Below are 20,714 nucleotides of genomic sequence, written 5' to 3' on the forward strand. Positions count from 1 at the left end.
CAGTCCCGTCCCACTGCGTGGCACCTTGGGCAAGTGTCTTCTACTATAGCCTCAGGCTGACCAAAGCCTTGTGAGTGGATTTGGTAGACAGAAACAAGCCCGTCGTATATATATATATATGTGTGTTTGTCCCCCCACCATCGCTTGACAACCAATGCTGGTGTGTTTACATCCCCGTAACTTAGCAGTTCGACAAAAAGAGACCGATAGAATAAGCCCTGGGGTCGATTTTCTCAACTAAAGGTGGTGCTCCAGCATGGCTGCAGTCAAATGACTGAAACAAGTAAAAGAGATAAGAGACAAAACAATGCATATTATCAAAGATTAATAAATAATACAAGTTGACAGCTTATATTTTTACCAGCTATTTCAAAGCAAGGAACCCTTCAGAGAAAATGTGTTGTTAGTTGACTTCTGTTCTGCAGAATAGAAATATCAGCTAAAAAAACATTCTCTCCACAGATTTCCTGAAGAAAGTATCCTAACCATGAAATACCTGGTAAACATATAAACTGTCAACTTGTATTATTAATTTTTGATAACATGCACTGTTTTGGCTTTAAAAAAGAAAACGTATATATCAATGTTTCATGAAAATTATACTAATTTAGAGCTAATAGAAGGCACTGGGAACTGAACTTCTTAACCACACAGCCAACACTGCACCGTTTTGTTTATGCTTTGCTTTGCAGTGTTAAGCTCTGTTGGCAATACAGTAAACATAAAAATAATTTGTTTCTTACATAAAGCCTTAAAAGTGATGATAATGCATATATTTATGATTTGCAGCAAAGAAAGTACTTAGAATTTTTGTCTTGTGCTAGCTGGACTCCTGCCAAAACTGCTCCCCAAGTCTTGACAAACTTCTTAATGATAAACAATATTCTCTAGAGATATATTGAGCTATCAGCTTATATTATTTTAACACAACAAACCTGGAAAACCAGTTTATGGGTGTGTTCTTTATAGAAATAGAAGTAATATTGAGAGAGATTAGAATTTCTTGACATCACCAGTAATTCAACTCTTAAATGAGATGCAGGCAAGAATACGAGGAAATAAAAAAGAACAATATCAATCTCTAATTTCAGTCTGGCAGTACTTATCTGTAGTTAAAAACATCATTGTCTTAAAAGGAACTAAGAATATTACATTTGACAAGACAATAAAGAAAACTCTATATGGTTACTCAACCAGCTAGAAATAACAGGGATATCATACCTATGACATGTGAGTTTGTGGCGAGAAGTAATGAACTTTAAGAAAATCTCTCTGCAATATCATTATGAAAAGCTTAAGCATTTACCTAAAAGTAGAAGACAATGTACACATTTAAAGAAACACTCAAATAACATGGTCTACCATTATTGCTCTGAATCTTAAAAGAAGGATATAATCCAAGACACACTATACTGAAAACTAGAGATGGTTAATGGTTGTAATGCTTTTTATCATAGGTCTTCAGTTGACCTGGAGCTAAACAGTATTTGATAAGATAGACATCATCACTTTCAATTTTTTTTTTTTTTGATGTTGAATTGTCACCCTTGACTTTAATTGATGTACTCACTGTTGCACAGTATGTGCCTCTCCTCAATATATAGTTTTGATGAAGGCAGTAATCCAGCAAAATTGTTAATACATTGGGCAAAATGCTCAATGCATTTTGTCCATTTATATTCTCTGAGTTCAAGTTCCACCGTGGTCGACTTTGCCTTTCAGGGTCAATAAAATAAGTACCAATTCAGCAATTGCTGACCTTGTGCCAAAATTTGAAACTAATAGCCTCGATTAACTAGTTTATGTGATTGCTAATATTATGTTAGTATTTACTTTACTCATCCAGTTGGGCGTTCTGATTCTAACTTGAAAAGTATTTCTTTACCCATTTTCCTGCTAACTCTACACCACTATCATGTTTACATCTGCTTTGCATGCTAGCAAGGGTTAGATGGGTGATCACTTTCTAAGCTGGTTGTTATTTGGAGTCATTAACTACCCTCCTAGATGGGTTGAAAAACCCCAGCTTGCTCATTCATTCTATTCATGATGTGATCCTCTTCCTAACACTACATAGTGTGCATTGCATGTATTTTATTGCAGCACAAACTACAAAGAAGGTACCGTATCTTTACTCAGACTACAGGATTCAACTGCAATGTCTTTCATCTCACAAACTCAGGATACTTAAATGAAGACATCAATGTTATTCCCCGAGTCACAAATACAATGTGGAATACATGCTCCTGGATGGTAGGTATCTAGCACATTCTAAATGCCAGTGAAGATGCTGTTCTCACATGTTCTATGGACCTTCCATTAAGAAGTAAGCTAGATATGTGACCAAGAAAGATAAAGCCTTTAAACAAACTATATTCTATGTAGAAAACCCATTCAACTTATTTTCAAATTTGCTCTTTAAGCTAGTGTAAATAATACCCTTAGTCGTTCTTTTGTATTGAACAGAGCATCTGAATATTGTCTATTTCTAGAGGTGCAAAAGGACTGAGAAAGAAATCTAGTATCAGAGGAACCTTTAAGACTTGCACCTCAGAAGATATGTGATAGGAAGCAGAAAAGCAATTCAAAGAGGAGTTTTATATTAGATCATACTTATAGTAAGCTGTGAACCATTAATTGTCCAGTTGAATTCTGCTTTGAGTGTATGCATACAGTGAAGTTATTGTTCATGAATGTGTTAATTCAAAACATGAAGAATAAAATACCTCAAAAATAATGTAAATAGATGTGTTGCTAAGCATATGAATCTAATCTATGCCACTAGGGGAAAATGTACATGCTTAAAATAATGCCAACATGTGAAATAGATTAAGCTGATAATTTTTTTTTTTTAAACCTAATTACCCTCATTTTGTTTTGTGCACAGCTGTCAAAATAAAGACCCATTTTTTTTCGCTTGGACAAATAGCATTTAAGCATCTTTAAAATGCAAAGTGCTCTTATGTGACTGGTAAAGCAACATAACAAAATGGAAGCTGATGAAAGGTTTTGAAACTGGAAGAAATTAAAACAAAACAATGAAAAGAGATAAAATATTTTAAATTTCCCCAAAGGTTTTTTTTTTTTTTCTTTATATATGTACAATTGCTGGCCTTTAAGCAAAACTGAACAGTTCTGAGTCAGTATGCAGGATATTGACTTCTTATGGCAAGGGAATGTTTATTTGATAAGATTCTTCTTATCTTTCCATGTTTCACATGAACAAATAAAAAAATATAATATTACCTAAGATGACTGAATAGATATCTGGGAGATAAAAATAAACATGATTTAATAAGGATGAGCTGTAAGTTCTTAGCCTTTTTCACTGAGCCGGTGCTGGAATGAGTGGAGCTTCAAGTGGCTCTGGTTCTGAAGGGCTTGGTTGATGAGCTGCAATTCTCTCTTCAAGCATTTTGTACACAGTATGAGCTGCTTCACAATTCTGAAAAATACAGAAAAATAATCATTTCTAATTTAGGTACAGCTAGTTGGGTTGATAGAATCAAGTACTTGACCAGTACTTTGTTTTACTGGCCCTGAGATGATGAAAGGCAAAACTGACCAAAGCAAGATTAGACGCATGAAGGGTATTTTTTTTCTTTTCTGATACTCATTATCTATCAGTTTGTTACCTAATTAATAATGATTTTTAATTTAGACACAAAGTCAGCAATTATATTTGAGGGGCTACTTAGTCTATACTATCAACCCTAGTACTTTACTGAGCCTGGAAGGATAAAAGGCAAAGTTGACTGTTGCAGGATCTGAACTGAGAACATCACCCTTGCTTTCCTCCTCTACCACTCTTCACATCATCATACACTTACTCCCAACCTATTTTTCTTCGGTCTTCACTCTTATATTTACCTTCCTTTGCTATTATGCTCCTTTGATTTAAAACTCTTAACTAATGAGGACTAATTTTATGAGGTATGAGACAAACTTGTGCTAGTATCATGTTAAAATGCACCAAGTACACTTTGTAAAGTGATTGGCAAACAAGTGAAGATGACCCTTTTGCCTTGTGGAGGACATGATAGCTTTTTTAGGCTGGTGTCACAATAAATGCACCCAGTACATTCTGTATCGTGACTGGTGATAGGAAGGGCATCCATCTGTAGAAACCAAACCAAAACTGCAACATGTGAGACTGTCCTCTGCCATGTCTATAAGAACAGTAACTCTGAATGACAACTGACTTGGACCATAATGGCCCATCCAACCCATACGAAAATGAAAGCGGACAAATGATAAGAAATAACTGCATGTAAACGTTTAACATACTTCTTAATATGTGGGGTAGAATCCCTATAATACTACATAGCACAAATGGTGGTATTAAGGGAGGCTTACAAATGCTTATACAAAACAAATATAAAGATAAATCACAACACATTAACCATTTTAATAACAGATCACCTTTATATATCTTGAATGGTTGAACTGGTTTAAAAGTTAAATACTTATTCCTAAATAGAGCTGGTAGGTTCTTCACTATCCTGATTTATATTAGACTTTCACTCCCATGGGTCACTTCAATCAGCAACTCACAGTAATTTTTTTACCCTAGATGTATAATCCATCTGTTTCCATTAAGTCATCTATGCTATGAGGTTCAATGTGTTCAGGGCAAGATCACAAAAGTGGGTCTTCTGAGTAAGACCCACTTTTGTAGATTTTGTTTTAAACTAGTTCCTTGGCATTTTGCTGTTATATTCAGTCCTTTTGGTTTTGAATAGACTCTTCCAAACTTTCATCTGATACAGCAAAGATAAAGTTATGAATAAATAAATGGGCATCCAGTTGTGAACCATTGAGTAAAGGGCAGGATGAAAAGGACCACAGGTAATGATTTGAAAAACCACTATGTGAATACAATATAATGTAGAGTTTTAGAGGAACTCAGATATGTTAGAAGATATCTATATGATCCAGCAGTCAATCATACTAATTCACTGATCTCCAACTCCAGATATGACTTGTTACATTGCCTTTAGCCGAAAATATATGTAGTGTAAGAGTTGAGTGACTTATAATGTATTTTTATTTTTTTAATTGGACTGTTTTACAGTGAGCTAATATTCAATGAAAACTGGTTAGAAGGACACCAAACTACTGGTCCACTGAGAGTTAAGTATCTTTGACAAGGAAACAGTCAGGATATAAACAAACAATATTACAGATATCACAATAACTTGACCAACAATGGTAGTTCTCTTCTTTAACAAACAGTTGAGAAATAAACATTACCTCACAGTTGGAAGCTACTACAGCCATAAGTGACTTCAAGCGAGCTGGAGGCAATCTGGCATAGATGTACCATAACAGACGTAATATGTGACGTACTATATTGGATTTTACCTTGATACCCGGCTGATAGAAGAAAAAAAAAGAAATAAAATTAGTTAATTCTTCATTTAAAAAGAATGTTCAGTTTGAAAACCAATCATCTAAATAGTAACACCAACAACTAAAATTCATTTGTACATAAACCAGTTAATAGATAAGAAGAATTAAACAAAAGTTGGGTAACCCCAAAACCAACTAATAAGTATTCATAAAAGGTGAATATTAATTACTTAATAAATATGTTCTTTCATATTACAGAAAAACTAAGATAGTCCCAAAATCAAGCCCTTGATGAGCTCCAAACAAAGATTTATGAGGAATGCTGAATAAGATTTGACTGCTATTTCTAGCAGTTAAGCAACCACATAGTCTTCCTAATTGTTTCAAGATACTTATTGTAGTTCTTCATAGTACAACTGGTAAAGTTGTCTGAACTGTACTGATCAGAGAAGGTGCTAAGTATTTTAAAAAGTTTAGTGACACCATTTCTAGAGAAAAATACAAATGTTATAATAATTTCATATACATGCAAAAGGCCAGCACTTGAACTGGTACCTTATTTCTTCGAACCCCGCAATGTAAGAGATTGTAGCTAAATGCCACAAGGAATTCATTCTGTCTGCTATCCTGACAATTCTGCTCACCTACAGCCTAACAGAAATGTTATGATATAAATTTCTGTTAAATGCAACCAAAATGAAACAGGTCTTAAAAAATTAGTATAAATGCAACAAAATATAAGACTGCTCACTCACAATTAAAAATTCATCAAAAGTTGCAATACAAAAGTCTTCTTGGCTGAAGTCTTCACTCATAGTGATGAGATAAGAAATCAAAGTGTGCAGGAATGTTTCATCAAAAGCTCGGTCACTTTCACAATGGGCTAAAGCTGGTAGTATAGACATGACAGCAGGTTTATCTTTTTGTCGGGTGACCTGAAGGGTGTAGTACATCACAATCATACTTCCGACATTTGTTAGCTTCAAAACAGTCAAAAAGAGGTCAGGAGGAGCGGCAACTTGCACAGGTGGAGCGTCTGATAAACGTGCACTAAGTGAGCGCAGTTGGTCATCAACCAGCATATTTACCACATAAGGAAGGAACTTACTAAAAATTTCAGGCCCCTGTAAAAAAAAAAAAAAAATTAAATTAAATGTAAATAATCACTATGAAAAACATATAAGCCATTCAAAAACATACAGACTTGACTTAAACACTTACGTGTTTTTATTATTTATTTACCATAAACTTTTCTTGCACCAGCTGCAACCTGGTCACAGAAATGGTTCCACTGCAACTGAAGTGAAGTTTACAGTTTTTGTATCATTGTTTTAAAAAAATCATATTATATTTTATAATTCAATATTACTAGGAACTGTATAAGAAATTGTTTAAATATTTTGTGTATTGTAGACATAACTAATCTATTGTACATAAATTTTAACAAAATCTTATATGGACCTCAGTTGAGAACCACTGCTTTAGACAATGTATGTTCACAATACACATGATTTACCAGTGCAAGGGGATTTTGAAACACTACCCCACTAGACCATTGTTTACAGGAATCAGCAAACAAATTACTTACTGATGAATGCTGTGAGATTCATTGGTCTGGCAGGGATGCTTTCACTGAGGAGACACACAATGAGGTTGAAACACTGCAGTGTTTCCAGAGGGATCCCATACATCGGTGAATTGCATATTTGCATATGACGGGAGGAAGTGTTCTCTGATGACAAAAACCAACACCGATCAGACATTCATGTTTGAATCTACTAGAATGTATTGAGAATGAATAGCTACATTATTGTTTGGATTCTTGCTGTTCTGTGTGTGCCCTGTGAATTATTATGTTTGGCAGCTATCAACATTCAGCAGCAAATAAATTGTTTCCTGATTCCTATAAGCAAAAACTCCTGCTCTCTTGAGATTCATCAGCCTGGCAGGATAACTTTCACTGGAGAAACACAATGGGATCAAAACGTCATGATGTCTCAAAGTCCCCTTAAACTGGTGAATTACATGTGTTATGAACACACATCATTTAAAGGGAGGGGTTCTTCAATGATAAAAAAAAAAAAACAGTGATCAGATATTCACGTTTGAATCTGCCAAAACAATTTAAGTATAAATAAATGTTATCGCTTGAATTCTCATTGTTCTGCGTGTACCTTATGAGAAATAGAAATAAAGATGGTTTTTAATATGAATAGCCTACTTGATAGAGTACTAAACAACCAGACAAGGAGATCATTTGTGTCACATTACTAGGACTGTATGTATCCATGGCTGATGGACTTAGCACATAACAAATGAATGGCACCTCCTTCTATCTTGATAAAGTCTGTTACAATGATTTCAGTTCCTCCAGGAAAGGCTAGCAATCTACTCAGGTGGAAATTAATTTCGCATCCACTTAATATAATGGAAGCTAGAGTTGGGTAATCACCCTTAGGAACCTTGCAAAAGAAAATCATAAATCATATTTTCTCAGTTTTAACCCTGATGAACTGGTTAGACTTAAGGTTAAATGGATCAATAAACTAACAAGTCAATAAAGTAACATGTAATTATAGTAAATAATCTTAAAGGAGCATCAAGATTAAATGTTAACCAGACACAAACATCTGAAGTGAAAATAAGAACTCAGTTCATACCAACTTAGGTTCCTTAAATACTTGACTGTCAATCATATCCCAAGCTGCAAATCCAAGAGCCATTAATCTCACAAGTAAAATAAGATCATTGTTATCCTGCAAGAGAAAATACAGTTTGTAAAATACATGCACACACACACACACACTTACACACGTGTGTATAAACCATAAAGAGAAAGGACTGAATGCAGTAAGTGATTTATAACTGTGAGAATACAGAGCAATGACTAGAAAAGGGGGCAACATAAACGGTTTAAGTTGTACAAAACCATAAATGCAAACTGCTAACTAGGGGAAAAATAGTCTTTTACCAATAATATAAAAACTTTTTATAACACTCATTCTTGCATGGGTTGGACAATTCAAAAGAATCTAACAGGCCTGAGGACTACAATATGTTCCAATGACTTGGTGCCCTTCCTAACACCAACCACTTGACAGAGTGTACTGGGTGCTTTTTTTGTAGCACCAGCATTAGTGAGGTCTCTTAATTGAGTGAGAAAGGCTGAAATGAGGGAGGTGACTTAATGAGACGATAGAAACAGGTGTCTTGCTGTAGAGGAGATACATGGATACTCCAGAAAGAAAGGAAAGAAAAGATAGTAGTGATGAAGTGAATATAAGAGGGAACAGGTATAGAGGATCAGGAAGGGTGGATAGTTAAGTTTATAAGAGTGTGAAAGGAGAGTGACATGGCTAAAGATGAGGGTAAAGTTGAATGCAGTGAATGGAGAACAGGGTGGATGTAGTCAATGGGAAATACCAGAAAGTGAAGGAAATAGGAGTCAGAGGAGGAGGTGATGAATATGTGTGTGTGTATATATATATATATATATATATATATATACACATCAACCCATGTCAGTGAGGAACATAGACATTAAATGATAATGATGATATACCACTGCTAGCAACAAAGATCTTTTGCCTCAGAGTGAAGAGTAGATTGTATGATACATGTGTCAGGACGTTGATGCTACATGGCAGTGAGATATAGGCCAAGAATGAAGAGGACTTGAAAGGACTGGAAAGAAATAAAGTGAGCATATTCAGCTGATGTGCAGTGTGAGTGAGTATGTATGACAAAAGCACAAATGAGTTGAGAGATAAAACTAAATATAAGAAGGATCAGATGTGGTGTGCAAGAAAGAAGACTGTGCTAGTTTGGACATGTGATGTATATGAATGAGGATAGCTGTTTAAAGAAATGCTGATCAGTTTGTTGTGGATGAAGCTTGCAGAAGAGAGAGACCCAGGAAGACATGGAACAAAGTGATGAAGGTTGATTCAAGACTCCACAGAGATGATGAAGGATCAGTATGATTGGCAACATGCAGTTCTTGAGAAGACCTGCCCACCTCAATGAAACAAACTCTGGAAGCATAATATATACACAAATGCACATTCCCACCTCCCTTTGCCTCTCTAACTGCAATTGCTGCTGTAAATAAACACAAGCAGAACTGCAAACTTCAACTTTTCCTTGATACCATTTACCCTTCTAACTACTCAGACCCATTTTGCTTGTTATCCATCCTTCATTCTTAATTCTGTCTCCTCCACCCACTTTCTACATTGATCACCTTCAACCATGTATCATCACTTTTCCTCATCTTTCTCCTGTCTACTGTACCATTATTACTATTCTGCTGCTCCTCATCTCTGCTTTTTCTGCACTGTCAGTCATTTCCTACTCTCCCCAACCTCCTATGAATCAGCTACCCCCACCCCTTATCACCTCAATCCAACCCAATTTCTACAGTTGTCACTCTCCTCTACCTTCACAATACATCATCTCTCAACACTTCTTTGATATATTCATCCCCTAACCCATTCCCTTTTGCTAATCATCATTCACTCTCATACATTCTTACAACCCCTACTCACACACACAGTTTGTCCCCACTCACTTCTGTTTACCTGATATCTTGAAGGTCCAGAGACATCATTATTTTATTCCCTTTCCAGCTTCACTTGAGTCATTCCCACTCTGTCTTCTAATGTGAGTAGCCATGTAGCTCTTCTGCAGCAAGAAACCTGTTCTGTTCTAGTCCCTTATCTCATACTTTAACCCTCTCATCCCCTAGCATAATACCACCTCCCTCTTTATTGTAGCCCCACCCAGTTGAAGGGTGCAAGATGCATGGAGATCTCACTAGCGCTGGTATCATGTAAAAAGGACCCCAGTACTCATTGTAAAGTGGTTGGCATTAGGAAGGGCATCCAGCAATTGAAACCATGCTAAAGCAGGTGTTAGAGCACAATGCAGTCGTTTGCCACATCAGATCATGTCAAACCATCCTGCTCATGCCAGCATGGGACAGGGACATTTATTATGATGATAATGATAGAGTAGATGCTTTAGAATTCTTTCACCTTCCATACAAACTAAATACTCTGCACACTTCAGTCTACTAGGTTAAGCATATCTATATATTTATGAATTAAAAGTATATCCAAAAGACACAAGTGAAAATATGTTGATGCAGTTATCATCAAGTACAATGGACAAAGTGAACATTAAAACATAATGCCAAAGCATAAGCTTAACAGCTAAATACAAGCAAAACATATAACATGATAGAAAAGTTAATCTAAATGTTTGTTAATGATCTTTCCATCCACACAAAAGTTTCAGGAAAAGTAAAGCATGAATTGTACTTGCAAATGAAATTATAAAAATTGACTGGTTCTACAAATCTGTCATCAAAGTTTAAGGTACAAGTGGTAATGCTCAAAAAATTTGCTTATCAGTTAAAAATATCCATTAAAATTTTGGTACAGATATATATCTTAAATTTTCATCAAGGCTAGATTCTAAACAAAAGAAAGAGCAGAAAATTGTTTTAGTTTGAACATTACACTTTGTAGAATAGTATCACATAACTGGAAAAGAAAATATCTTGAAAAATTACCATTTTCATATAAGAGCTTTAAAAAATGATGCACATAAGACAACCCTTTCTCTTTTAAAAGAAAAAAGTGTTTTGATACTTAATTCATAATATAAATATTTTACCAAAAATAATCAGATTCCTAGTTTAAATATGATAGATTTTAGCAATAAGAATCCATTTCTGATATAAGTGTGACAATATACCAGGGGCTTTCTAGTCCATACCATATAAACTTAATAGCTGTTGTTGTTGTTGTTGTTGGCACTCCATCGCTTATGACGTCGAGGGTTCCAGTTGATCCGATCAATGGAACAGCCTGCTCGTGAAATTAACATACAAGCGAATGAGCACTCCACAAACACATGTACCCTTAACGTAGTTCTCGGGGATATTCAGCATGACACAAAGTGACAAGGCTGACCATTTGAATTACAGGCACAACAGAAACAGGAAGTAAGAGTGAGAGAAAGTTGTGGTGAAAGAGTACAGCAGGGTTTGCCACCATACCCTGCTGGAGCCTCGTAGAGCTTTAAGGTGTTTTCGCTCAATAAACACTCACAATGCCTGGTCTGGGAATCGAAACCGCAATCCTATGACCGCGAGTCCGCTGTCCTAAGCACTGGGCCATTGCACCTCCACACAATAGTATCACATAACTGTAAAAGAAAATATCTAGAAAAATTACCATTTTCATATAACAGCTTTAAAAAATGATGCAAATAAGACAACCCTTTCTCTTTTAAAAGAAAAAAGTGTTTTGATACTTCACTTTGACTTGTATTAATTCATAATACAAATATTTTACCAAAAATAATCAGATTCCTAGTTTAAATATGATAGATTTTAGCAATAAGAATCCATTTCTGATATACCAGGGGCTTTCTAGTCCATACCATATAAACTTAATAGCAGATAACAGTTATTAAGCAGTGAGAGGTTACATTTACACTAGTCCAAATTTACCATAAAAGTCTGACTTGATTTTGAATTCGATGAATACCATTTTGAAAACCAAAAGAAACAATTTGTAAACTATCTTTAATAAACCATATTAAAGATGTTGCAAAATATCTAGTAAAATGTTAAAAAGAAACCTACTTACACGTGGAAGCAATTCAAAGTTGATACAATGTTGTAGAGCCTTTACTGTAGAAAGAGATATTGTGTGTAGTGTAAAAGGATCGCATAAGATCATTGCAAGGTCCCTAAATAAAGAGAAACAAAATAATTAATGACAACATTTGCAATGATGTTATTAATAAAGAAAATATTATTGAAAGACACAAATATATTGCAGTTTATTTTATGTGTAATATTTAAAATATCCACTTTACATCTGTGAATATATACATTTAGAAAATACAAATTATCATATAAACCCACACTTGAGAATACTTAAAGTAAAATTAAAATCAACATCAAACTTGGTAAAGAAGCCTAAAGTATAGCTAGACAAGCTAAGACAGAGTGTGTTCACAGCTCTCTTCATTTAAGTTTTTGATTAGTTTAATATAGAAGGACCTCAGAAATTTACATGTGCTAACAACCTTATTCATCATCATCGTTTAACGTCTGCTTTACATGCTGGCACGGGTTGGACGGTTTGACCGAGGGCTGGCAAACCAGAAGGCTGCACCAGGCTCCAATCTGATCAAGTTTCTACAGTTGGATGCCCTTCCTTAATGCCAACCACTTCAAGAGTGTGGTGGGTGCTTTTTACATGCCACCGGCATGAGGGTCAGTCAGGCAGTACTGGCATCAACCACACTTGAATGGAGCTTTTTATGTGCCACTGGCACGGGAGCCAGTCAGGTGACACTGGCAACGATGCCGCCCAAATGGTGCTTTTTACGTGCCACCAGCATGGGACCAGTCAAGCGGCACTGCCATCAAGCATGCTCATATGGTAGTTTTTACATGCCAGTCAGGCAGTACTGGCATCAGCCATGACAATGACTTCACTCGACTCAACAGGTCTTCGCAAGCACAGTTTATTGCCCAATGATTGAAGGGTGCTCTTAAATGGGCCAGTTATGCTGCACTGGCATAGGTCACGGTTATGGTCTCACTTGGCTTGTCAGGTCTTCTCAAGCACAGCAAAGGTCTTGGTCACTTGTCATTGCCTCTGTAAGGCCCAACGTTTGAAGGTCGTGCTTCACCACCTAATCCCATGTCTTCCTGGGTCTACCTCTTCCACAGGTTCCCTCTAATGCTAGGGTGTGACACTTTTTCACACAGCTGTCCTCATCCATATGCAACACAAGACCATACCAGCACAGTCGTCTCTCTTCCACACCACATCTGATGCTTATGTCCAACTTTTCTCTCAGGGCGCTTACACTGTCATGTATGCACACTGACATTACACATCCAGCAGTGCATACTAGCTTCATTTCTTGCAAGCTTACGCATGTCCTCAGCAGTCACGGCCCGTGTTTCACTACCATGTAGCATGGCTGTTCGCACACATGCGTCATACAGTCTACCTTTTACTCTGAGCGAGAGGCATTTGTCACCAACAGAGATAGAAGCTCTCTGAACTTTGCCCAGGCTATTCTTATTCCAGCAGCTACACTCTCAGAGCATCCACCCCCGCTACTGACTTGGTCACCTAGGTAACGGAAGCTATGAACTACTTGTAGTTTTTCCCCCTGGCATGTGACAGAAGCTGTTCTCTGCACATTTTCAGTGTTTATTGCCCCTGAGCATTTTCCACATACAAAAACTATCTTCCCAGTTAGCCTTTCTTTGATATAACTGCACCTCTTATGTGTCCATAGCTTACACTGGGTACATCTTATGGAGTTTCTACCTACGCCTTTTCTACAGATCGAGCAGGGCCATCTACCTGGAGGGATTCGTGATTTGTCTCCCTTCCTACTTATTAAGACTTTGGTTTTTGCTAGATTGTCTCTAAGGCCCTTTGATTCTAGACCTTGCTTCCACACCTGAAACTTCTCCACTAGTTTTGGTGGTGACTCAGCTATTAGAGCAAGGTCATCAATACTTACCACCTGACTGGCTCCCATGCTGGTGGCATGTAAAAAGCACCATTCAAATGTGGCCGATGTCAGTGCCACCTGACTGGCACCCATGCTGGTGGCATATAAAAAGCACCCACTACACTATCGGTGTGGATGGCATTAGGAAGGGCATGGAGTTATAGAAACCTTTGCCAAATCAAGAAAATACTCTAAGAGTATATTCTCTGAGTGCTATTTATAAAACATTTACTTTTATGAATTTCAATCATTGAATTGTGGCTATGTTGGAGCACTACATTCAAGGGTTTTAATTGATTATATTGAACCCAGGACTTTGGTACTTCCTTTCATTGATCTTATAGAGAGAAAAAGATTTAAAAAAAAAAACAACCTGGTAAACATTGATTGCATACCACAAGGGAGTTTTATTTAATGCACTATGTTTTTCCATCCCACACCAATATAACCCAATACATATGTACATAAAGTGATTGAGGCATTTGGTAATTTGCTGTGCTTGAGAAAACATGATGAGCCAAGTGAAATCATAGTCATGGCCAATGCCGGTGACACATAAAAAGCACTTGCACTGGTGACGCATTCATTGCAAAACCTGCTAAACAACTACAAAACAGAACGATTGTGTACAGTGGTCTGAAGACGAACCTAATAAAGAGTAAAATCTTGTAGGAACTACAAGGTCCAAAAACATCAGATGTATAACACTTCTTTGAATGGTGTGCTTTTAATGAAAATCACAATTTGTACCAAAAAAAAAATGTAGTGAAATCTCTGACAGACTGTTAGGACAGCAATATTTTAGATGCAAAAGATGTGGAATAGCAACTAGTATGGAACAGCCATAAAGTTTAGATGGCTAACTATAAATGGAGATAAGTTTCGTTACATAGATGAAATAATACATTTTATGGTTGGAAGTCAAGAGAGCTGTAGTCCAGAAATTATAATAAGCAATGTGCTTGAATAGTGAAGTTATCTGCCAGCAAAACATAGAAAAAATATAAAGTATCAATAGAAGATGTAACAAAAGACAAATAGAAGACTGTTGTACATAGAATGTTACACATATAATTGCGAATTAATGAGAAAGACGAGGCACAAGCATATTGAGAAAGTAAGAAAGCACCAACGACAGGATCCATTGTGTGGAAGGGAGACGACTGCGTTGGTTTTGACATGTAGATCGAATAGAGCCCTGTGAATTGGTGCTAGAGAAATCTGCTAGGCAGGCAAACTAAAGAAGTCTAAAGATGAGACAATTAAATCAGGCCTGAAAATTTATAAATGAAATTACAAGGATTAGGATGTATTGCACAGCCATTCCATCATAGAAAAAATGCTGTGTGAATGCATGCATATCTATGTCTGTTATTTACACACATTTTTTCATGCAATGTGCTTAGAAAATATAAAATGGAGTAAAGAGTTTCACAGAGCAGTATGTAACAGTTAATATAAGACTAAAACATATTAAGGGGCAAAGGAATATCAGAGCATAATGATGGGAAAGAGATAGAAAACTTTCATAACAGCTCATCAATCAGGAAAGATATCTTTAGTTTGGATATCAGTGACTTGAGTGAGCATGTCTTATAAACATAATATGGTGCAGTGCTACATATTTGGAACTTGTAGAGTCGAAGGTAATTGAGAAAGTTGGAAATGTTGAAAATATAAGAGTTTCAGAAGTAACATGAGAGTTATTATATGAAGTGAGGTCAACCCTATAAGCTGTAATAATAAAGAGGCAATGCAGTTTTTCTTCAAAATACCATTTTGCATTTCCTGGGTGGCAGGATTGATAGAGTTACCAAACAAAATGTCTTGCAGTTTTTCATTACAACACTTTACGTTTTGTTTTAAATCATGCCTAGGAGGACTTAGCCTTTCATCTTTCCAGGTTGAAAAAATAAATCCAAGTTCTTTTGTTTTGCTTTTTTTTTTTTTTTTTATAAACTGTTCCATATCAACAAAATAGGAGCCTTTGTAATTATGTTAGAAATCATCATTATACGTGTTTCAGGTTCCAATTGAATTTTACAATGAGGGTTATTGATTGCAGAGATTGTCTAGTAGGAGATTCTACAGCTAGATTTGCTAATTTTCAAACAAAAGATACATTAAGTGGAATAAGGAAGCATTTGGAAATTGAAAGTATTGTAATTTTGTTCATACAAAAGTAGATGGAAGATATATGATATGTAAAGGAATATGTTAAAAGTACTCTAAAGTAAATAAAAATTGAATTCTTTCAGAGATATTTGTTTGTAAGTAGAATATTAGTTGTTGAAATCAAATATTCAAATAAAACTTCAGTTAATAGCACTTTATCAATATTTAATTAACACAAATAATTTTCACGTATAAACAGAGACACAGACTTAAAATGATAAAATGGGGGGAAAAAATGAATATTAACAACACATTCAGTATATTATAAGGTGCTACAACTGATTGGGTAAAATGATTTAAGTTTTCAGATTGAGCAATAAAACTATCAAGAAACAAGTATTTTTAGTGATAGGCAACAAGAAATTAAGTCAACAAAGAATAGAAATAATTAAGATTATTACATCTGCTCCTGGAAAATGCCATACAAAGGTGTTAGTATAGAAAGATGAAGTCACTCTGGACCTTACAACATCATTTTCTAAGGCTAGTAAAAGCAATGGAAATAATACTAAGTTATTAGAATCTATATACACCTGACCTGTTTTGACATTCTCTTGACAGTAACTGAAAATTAGACATTGCTATATTCTCAACTTATTCATATTTGCTCTATATGTACCATAAAAAATTATACATACCGAAACTAGTGCTAGTTTAAGGATTTTTCTGTAATAAGAGATCCTTCTTGTCAAATTTTATTTGAGAAAAAGGTAACAAATGCTACAAATCTCATGGACATGGCAAGTGAAGCTAAATAAGGATTCTTTCTTAGATTAGTCTGTTTTCATATTAAAGCTTAAGAATTTGTTTTCTGAAATTGAGTAAATTTCAACCAACAAATCTGTTCTACAGATTTCAAGAAAATTTCTTAAAATAAATTTTTATAAAAATTTAAATTTCTGTTTTTAATGTTAAAAAAACCCCCACTGAAAATTGAAAATATTCCTCATAACAAAGAGGATGTTTTAGAAAGGATGATGTCCCCAGAAACACAATATTTGAATGGATATTGATATAAATAGAGCCTCCATGTTTAATACCATTTAGTTTCCATTTGATGGTTTTGTAGAATTGCAGTTCTAATTGATATCAGTAGTTAAACTGAAACATCCATTTCTAACTGTTCTATGTCCTAATTACATCCTATTCTCATAATTTTTGTCATAGTAGCTTTTTTACTGACTAACTAGTAACATCTGTTGCATTTAGCCTGTTACATTCTTCACCTAGTTAAATCCTTGCAACCACCACACACAAATGTTTGTACAAAAAATTTTGAAACAAAAAAAGATAGAATACTAACCCTAGTAATTGTTCTTGGCTCTGTTTAATACTATGAAGAAACCCTTGTAGCTCCCTTGCACGCTTTGTGTCAACAAACCGTTCCCGAACACATGCATCAACACACCAAGTAAATTTATGTGATGGGTCAACAGAGCAGATTTCCTGTATCTCAAGATCATGCAGTGCCATAAGAAGTTCAGCCCTCAAAGTGCAGTAATGTGTATTCCGAGTCTGTAAAAAAAGTGTCCGTAAAAATTGCAACACCATGTCATACAGTTGCAAGCTGCGCCCTATCATGTGTACAAGTTTCTGCACCACTTCTCCTTGCCGTCGCATCCGAGGAGAAGGCATGTAGAAAACTGATGTGCTGTTCTCATGTCCTAATAATGTCTCTTCTTTTTCTTTGATGTACTGAGAAAAAAGGGGAGAAACTTCATCTCCAAACAGCGACTGATTGTCTTGCCATATCTGCCTTTTAACTTCAGTTGCAGCTTCCTCATAGTATTGCCTATTGGCAGCAATCTGAACCAAATAATCTTCTTTAATCTCAGGTAAATGTTTCAATATACACATTACTACAGGACGCAAGGTTTTTACTTTGATAGCAGGATAGCACTTTTGTAGCAAAGCCTCAAGTTTTTTAAAGCGATCCTCATCAGCACTATTGGCCAAGTTTGAGATTTTCTGCAGCAGTTTCTCTCTCAGTTCTTCCACAACAGAAGTATGAAAATCTAAACGTCGCATTCCATGCAAATCTAGAAAAGGAAGAGCTGGCTTCAGTGACGGTAACAGAATGCCATTTTCAGACTGGAATTCTTCAATAGCTAGAAGTGGGTCTGAACAGTTGGTCAAAGCTTCACGCAGGAATTCTCCGCCAGCCATACCCAGATCTTCAAGACCACTTCCCTTCACTGAAAATACAAATATAGGGAAATTTTTTTTTTAAAAAGATAAAAAAACAATGTATTGCTCAACGTGCAACTAGAAACTCACAATTTACCATAGATTTTAATACAAAAAATTATAAATAATGCTTACCAAATTATATAAGAAAAATATTATTGAAATGAAATGCCATTCAAAATATAATTCTATTTCTTAAATAAACACAAACTGACATTGGAATTTTAACATCTAGAAATGACAAAAATTGTCAGAGAAGATGTAAAAAATAACATAAATATTGGCTGAATAAAATATATAGGGAAACGAGATAAATTTTAGCTGAGGAACAAAACGTTTAAAGTATATGGTTTTAATGTTGTGTATAAATGTATATACATACGTAAAAAAACATATGCACACACTTCATATATTATATATTGTGTGCATATATATATTATATATATATATTAGTTATCAGATTATCATTAACAGTAGCTGTTATAAGAAACGTGTTAGGTTTAGATATTTGTGTAAACAGTGCAAGAAAATACGAAGAGTGAAATAGTTTTTAACATTGATTTTGTCATCGAAAACAAACTGTATAACCACTTGAGAAACATTCTACTTTTTTAAATGATACATACAAGTAAACTAAACCAGCAAATTAAACTTTAAATATTTTCACAAAATAAACTTTTTAAATATGTTTCTGATTGTAAGGTTTAGGCGCTGTCACGGACTTTCAGTGATTAAAACATAAGCGCAATTTGTGAATAATGAGAAAAAAACATTTTAAACCAAAATCCTGAGGGAAGAAACAGATTATTTTTTTATTTTACGGAAAAACTTCCTTATACTTACTGATTTCTGTGACGGCAGGAATTGCCGGGTCTTTGACGTCCGTCATATTGGTTTAAAGAAAACATGAATGGAGACAGAGATGAATGAAAAGATAGCAGCTGTTTAGGATCTGTAGTTTCGTACTTCAATGTCCCCGCCTTCTATATTGGAACACTGTTTGATAATTTTAATATTTTGTAAACAATATTCAGTTAGATTTGCATCGTGTCATGTAATTTTCTATCGTTTCCTAATAGTTTTAATTATAACTTTAATTCCAAGAACCCAAACAGTTTGAGAAGAATAAGTGTAAGGACATCAAATCTCAACCTTGAATTTGAGGTTTTAAACCGTAAAATATTTTTCGTTATTTGTTCACCGTTCTCGAATATTTTAAAATTCTTACTTGAGAAATATAAGTAGAAAATAAGGTTGGTATTGCGTCATGTTCATGTATTTCTCGAAGTTATGAGCCACGTAAGCGATACCTCAACTGTTTCAAAACAGTGTATTAGGTATAATTTAAAAAACAGGTATATTAGGTATAATTAAAAATACTAAAGTCTGAATTTCAAGAAGATTAATACAAAAAACTATTATTAATGGAAAATATACATTAAAACTAAATATAAGAGACAATACATGCAGTCGTTTTGAGAACGAAGAAAATTCGATTTACATAAATCGCTTCCAAAACGTTGAATATACATCTGAAATCTTAATTATCAAAAGCATATAATACATACATTTAAATTTATTTTACATAATTAAAAATATCACACTTAAAAAGTTAAAAGAGTATTCGACCACGACGAGACTCGAACTCGCAATCTTCTGATTCGAAGTCAGACGCCTTATCCATTAGGCCACGCGGCCGCTTACCAGAAACGGTATAAATTTATCGTCAATTACATGCGAATAGATAATCAAAATGTGTAAACATATGTTAAAGACGTAAATATTGACTTATAAGTCACTAAATTTCCCTTTCTTTTCCGTCAAAAGCCTCAAATCATCTTCGTATTTATAAATGTTTTATAATGCTAATTTCTCGCTTGGAAACTATTATAATTTGTACTCTAGCAAGCGGGGCCTCATATTAGTGAGGGGGGAAGGGAGCCGGTGAGCATTGATGCCGTCGAAAGGTAGGCCCCGAAACGGCGCGCATTCTCTCCTGATGACCCCAAACACTTGCTGGCTTCTGGTATGCGGAGTTCTCGATTGGTAGCACTTGCATGTACAAGTTGTTTGCAAAACATACACTTCTCGCTTGTAAACTTTTATAATTTGTACTCTATTATACTTAACTATTTTTTTTTTTTCGAATCCCAAGTTAGGGTTAATGTTTACAACTTGACCCGGAAAGGAAAATCAGAAAAAAGTGGTGCAACGGGTGTAAAAAAAACGTATAGGAAACGAATATGGAAAAAAAAATGCGCGCAAAGCAACAAGAGGGTGGGGAGAGGACCTCGGAAAATTCACAAGATCCGAGTTTTTCCCTCATAACTTTTAGGAAAATGGGGTTTTTTCAATGAAATTTTATAGAAATACCCTTCAAACGGCACACATTACGATTATAAAGAAATTTGTGGGTAAAAATCTTTTCCAAGGAGGCGGAG

General features: G+C 35.2%; 1 protein-coding gene and 1 non-coding gene across 2 annotated transcripts; both read right to left on the reverse strand.

Annotated features, from left to right (window-relative positions):
- Positions 1 to 3,039: 3,039 nt before the first annotated feature.
- LOC106874562 (negative elongation factor B) lies at positions 3,040 to 19,226 on the reverse strand. Its single transcript, XM_014922334.2, has 7 exons — positions 19,117 to 19,226; positions 17,390 to 18,281; positions 12,012 to 12,114; positions 8,013 to 8,108; positions 6,108 to 6,476; positions 5,254 to 5,376; positions 3,040 to 3,445 (listed from the first exon to the last, which is right to left on the reverse strand). The coding sequence occupies exons 1-7, from the start codon at positions 19,160 to 19,162 to the stop codon at positions 3,326 to 3,328; spliced, it is 1,749 nt and encodes a 582-aa protein (XP_014777820.1). The 5' UTR covers positions 19,163 to 19,226; the 3' UTR covers positions 3,040 to 3,325.
- Positions 19,227 to 19,898: 672 nt separating this feature from the next.
- On the reverse strand, positions 19,899 to 19,971 carry Trnar-ucg (transfer RNA arginine (anticodon UCG)). Its single transcript has one exon. It is a non-coding gene; the product is annotated as a tRNA-Arg (tRNA).
- Positions 19,972 to 20,714: the final 743 nt, after the last annotated feature.

The sequence above is a fragment of the Octopus bimaculoides genome, chromosome 1 (genome assembly GCF_001194135.2).
Source record: "Octopus bimaculoides isolate UCB-OBI-ISO-001 chromosome 1, ASM119413v2, whole genome shotgun sequence".
Classification (NCBI taxonomy): Eukaryota; Metazoa; Mollusca; class Cephalopoda; order Octopoda; family Octopodidae; genus Octopus; species Octopus bimaculoides.

Excerpts from the sequence above, each read along its gene's own strand:
- LOC106874562 (XM_014922334.2), bottom strand. The coding sequence starts at position 19,162 with ATGACGGACGTCAAAGACCCGGCAATTCCTGCCGTCACAGAAATCA. Across the intron at positions 12,115-17,389 it reads AGCCAAGAACAATTACTAGG|GGACCTTGCAATGATCTTAT; the intron begins GTTAGTATTCTA and ends CTCTTTATTTAG. Across the intron at positions 6,477-8,012 it reads TATTTAAGGAACCTAAGTTG|GGGCCTGAAATTTTTAGTAA; the intron begins GTATGAACTGAG and ends TTTTTTTTACAG.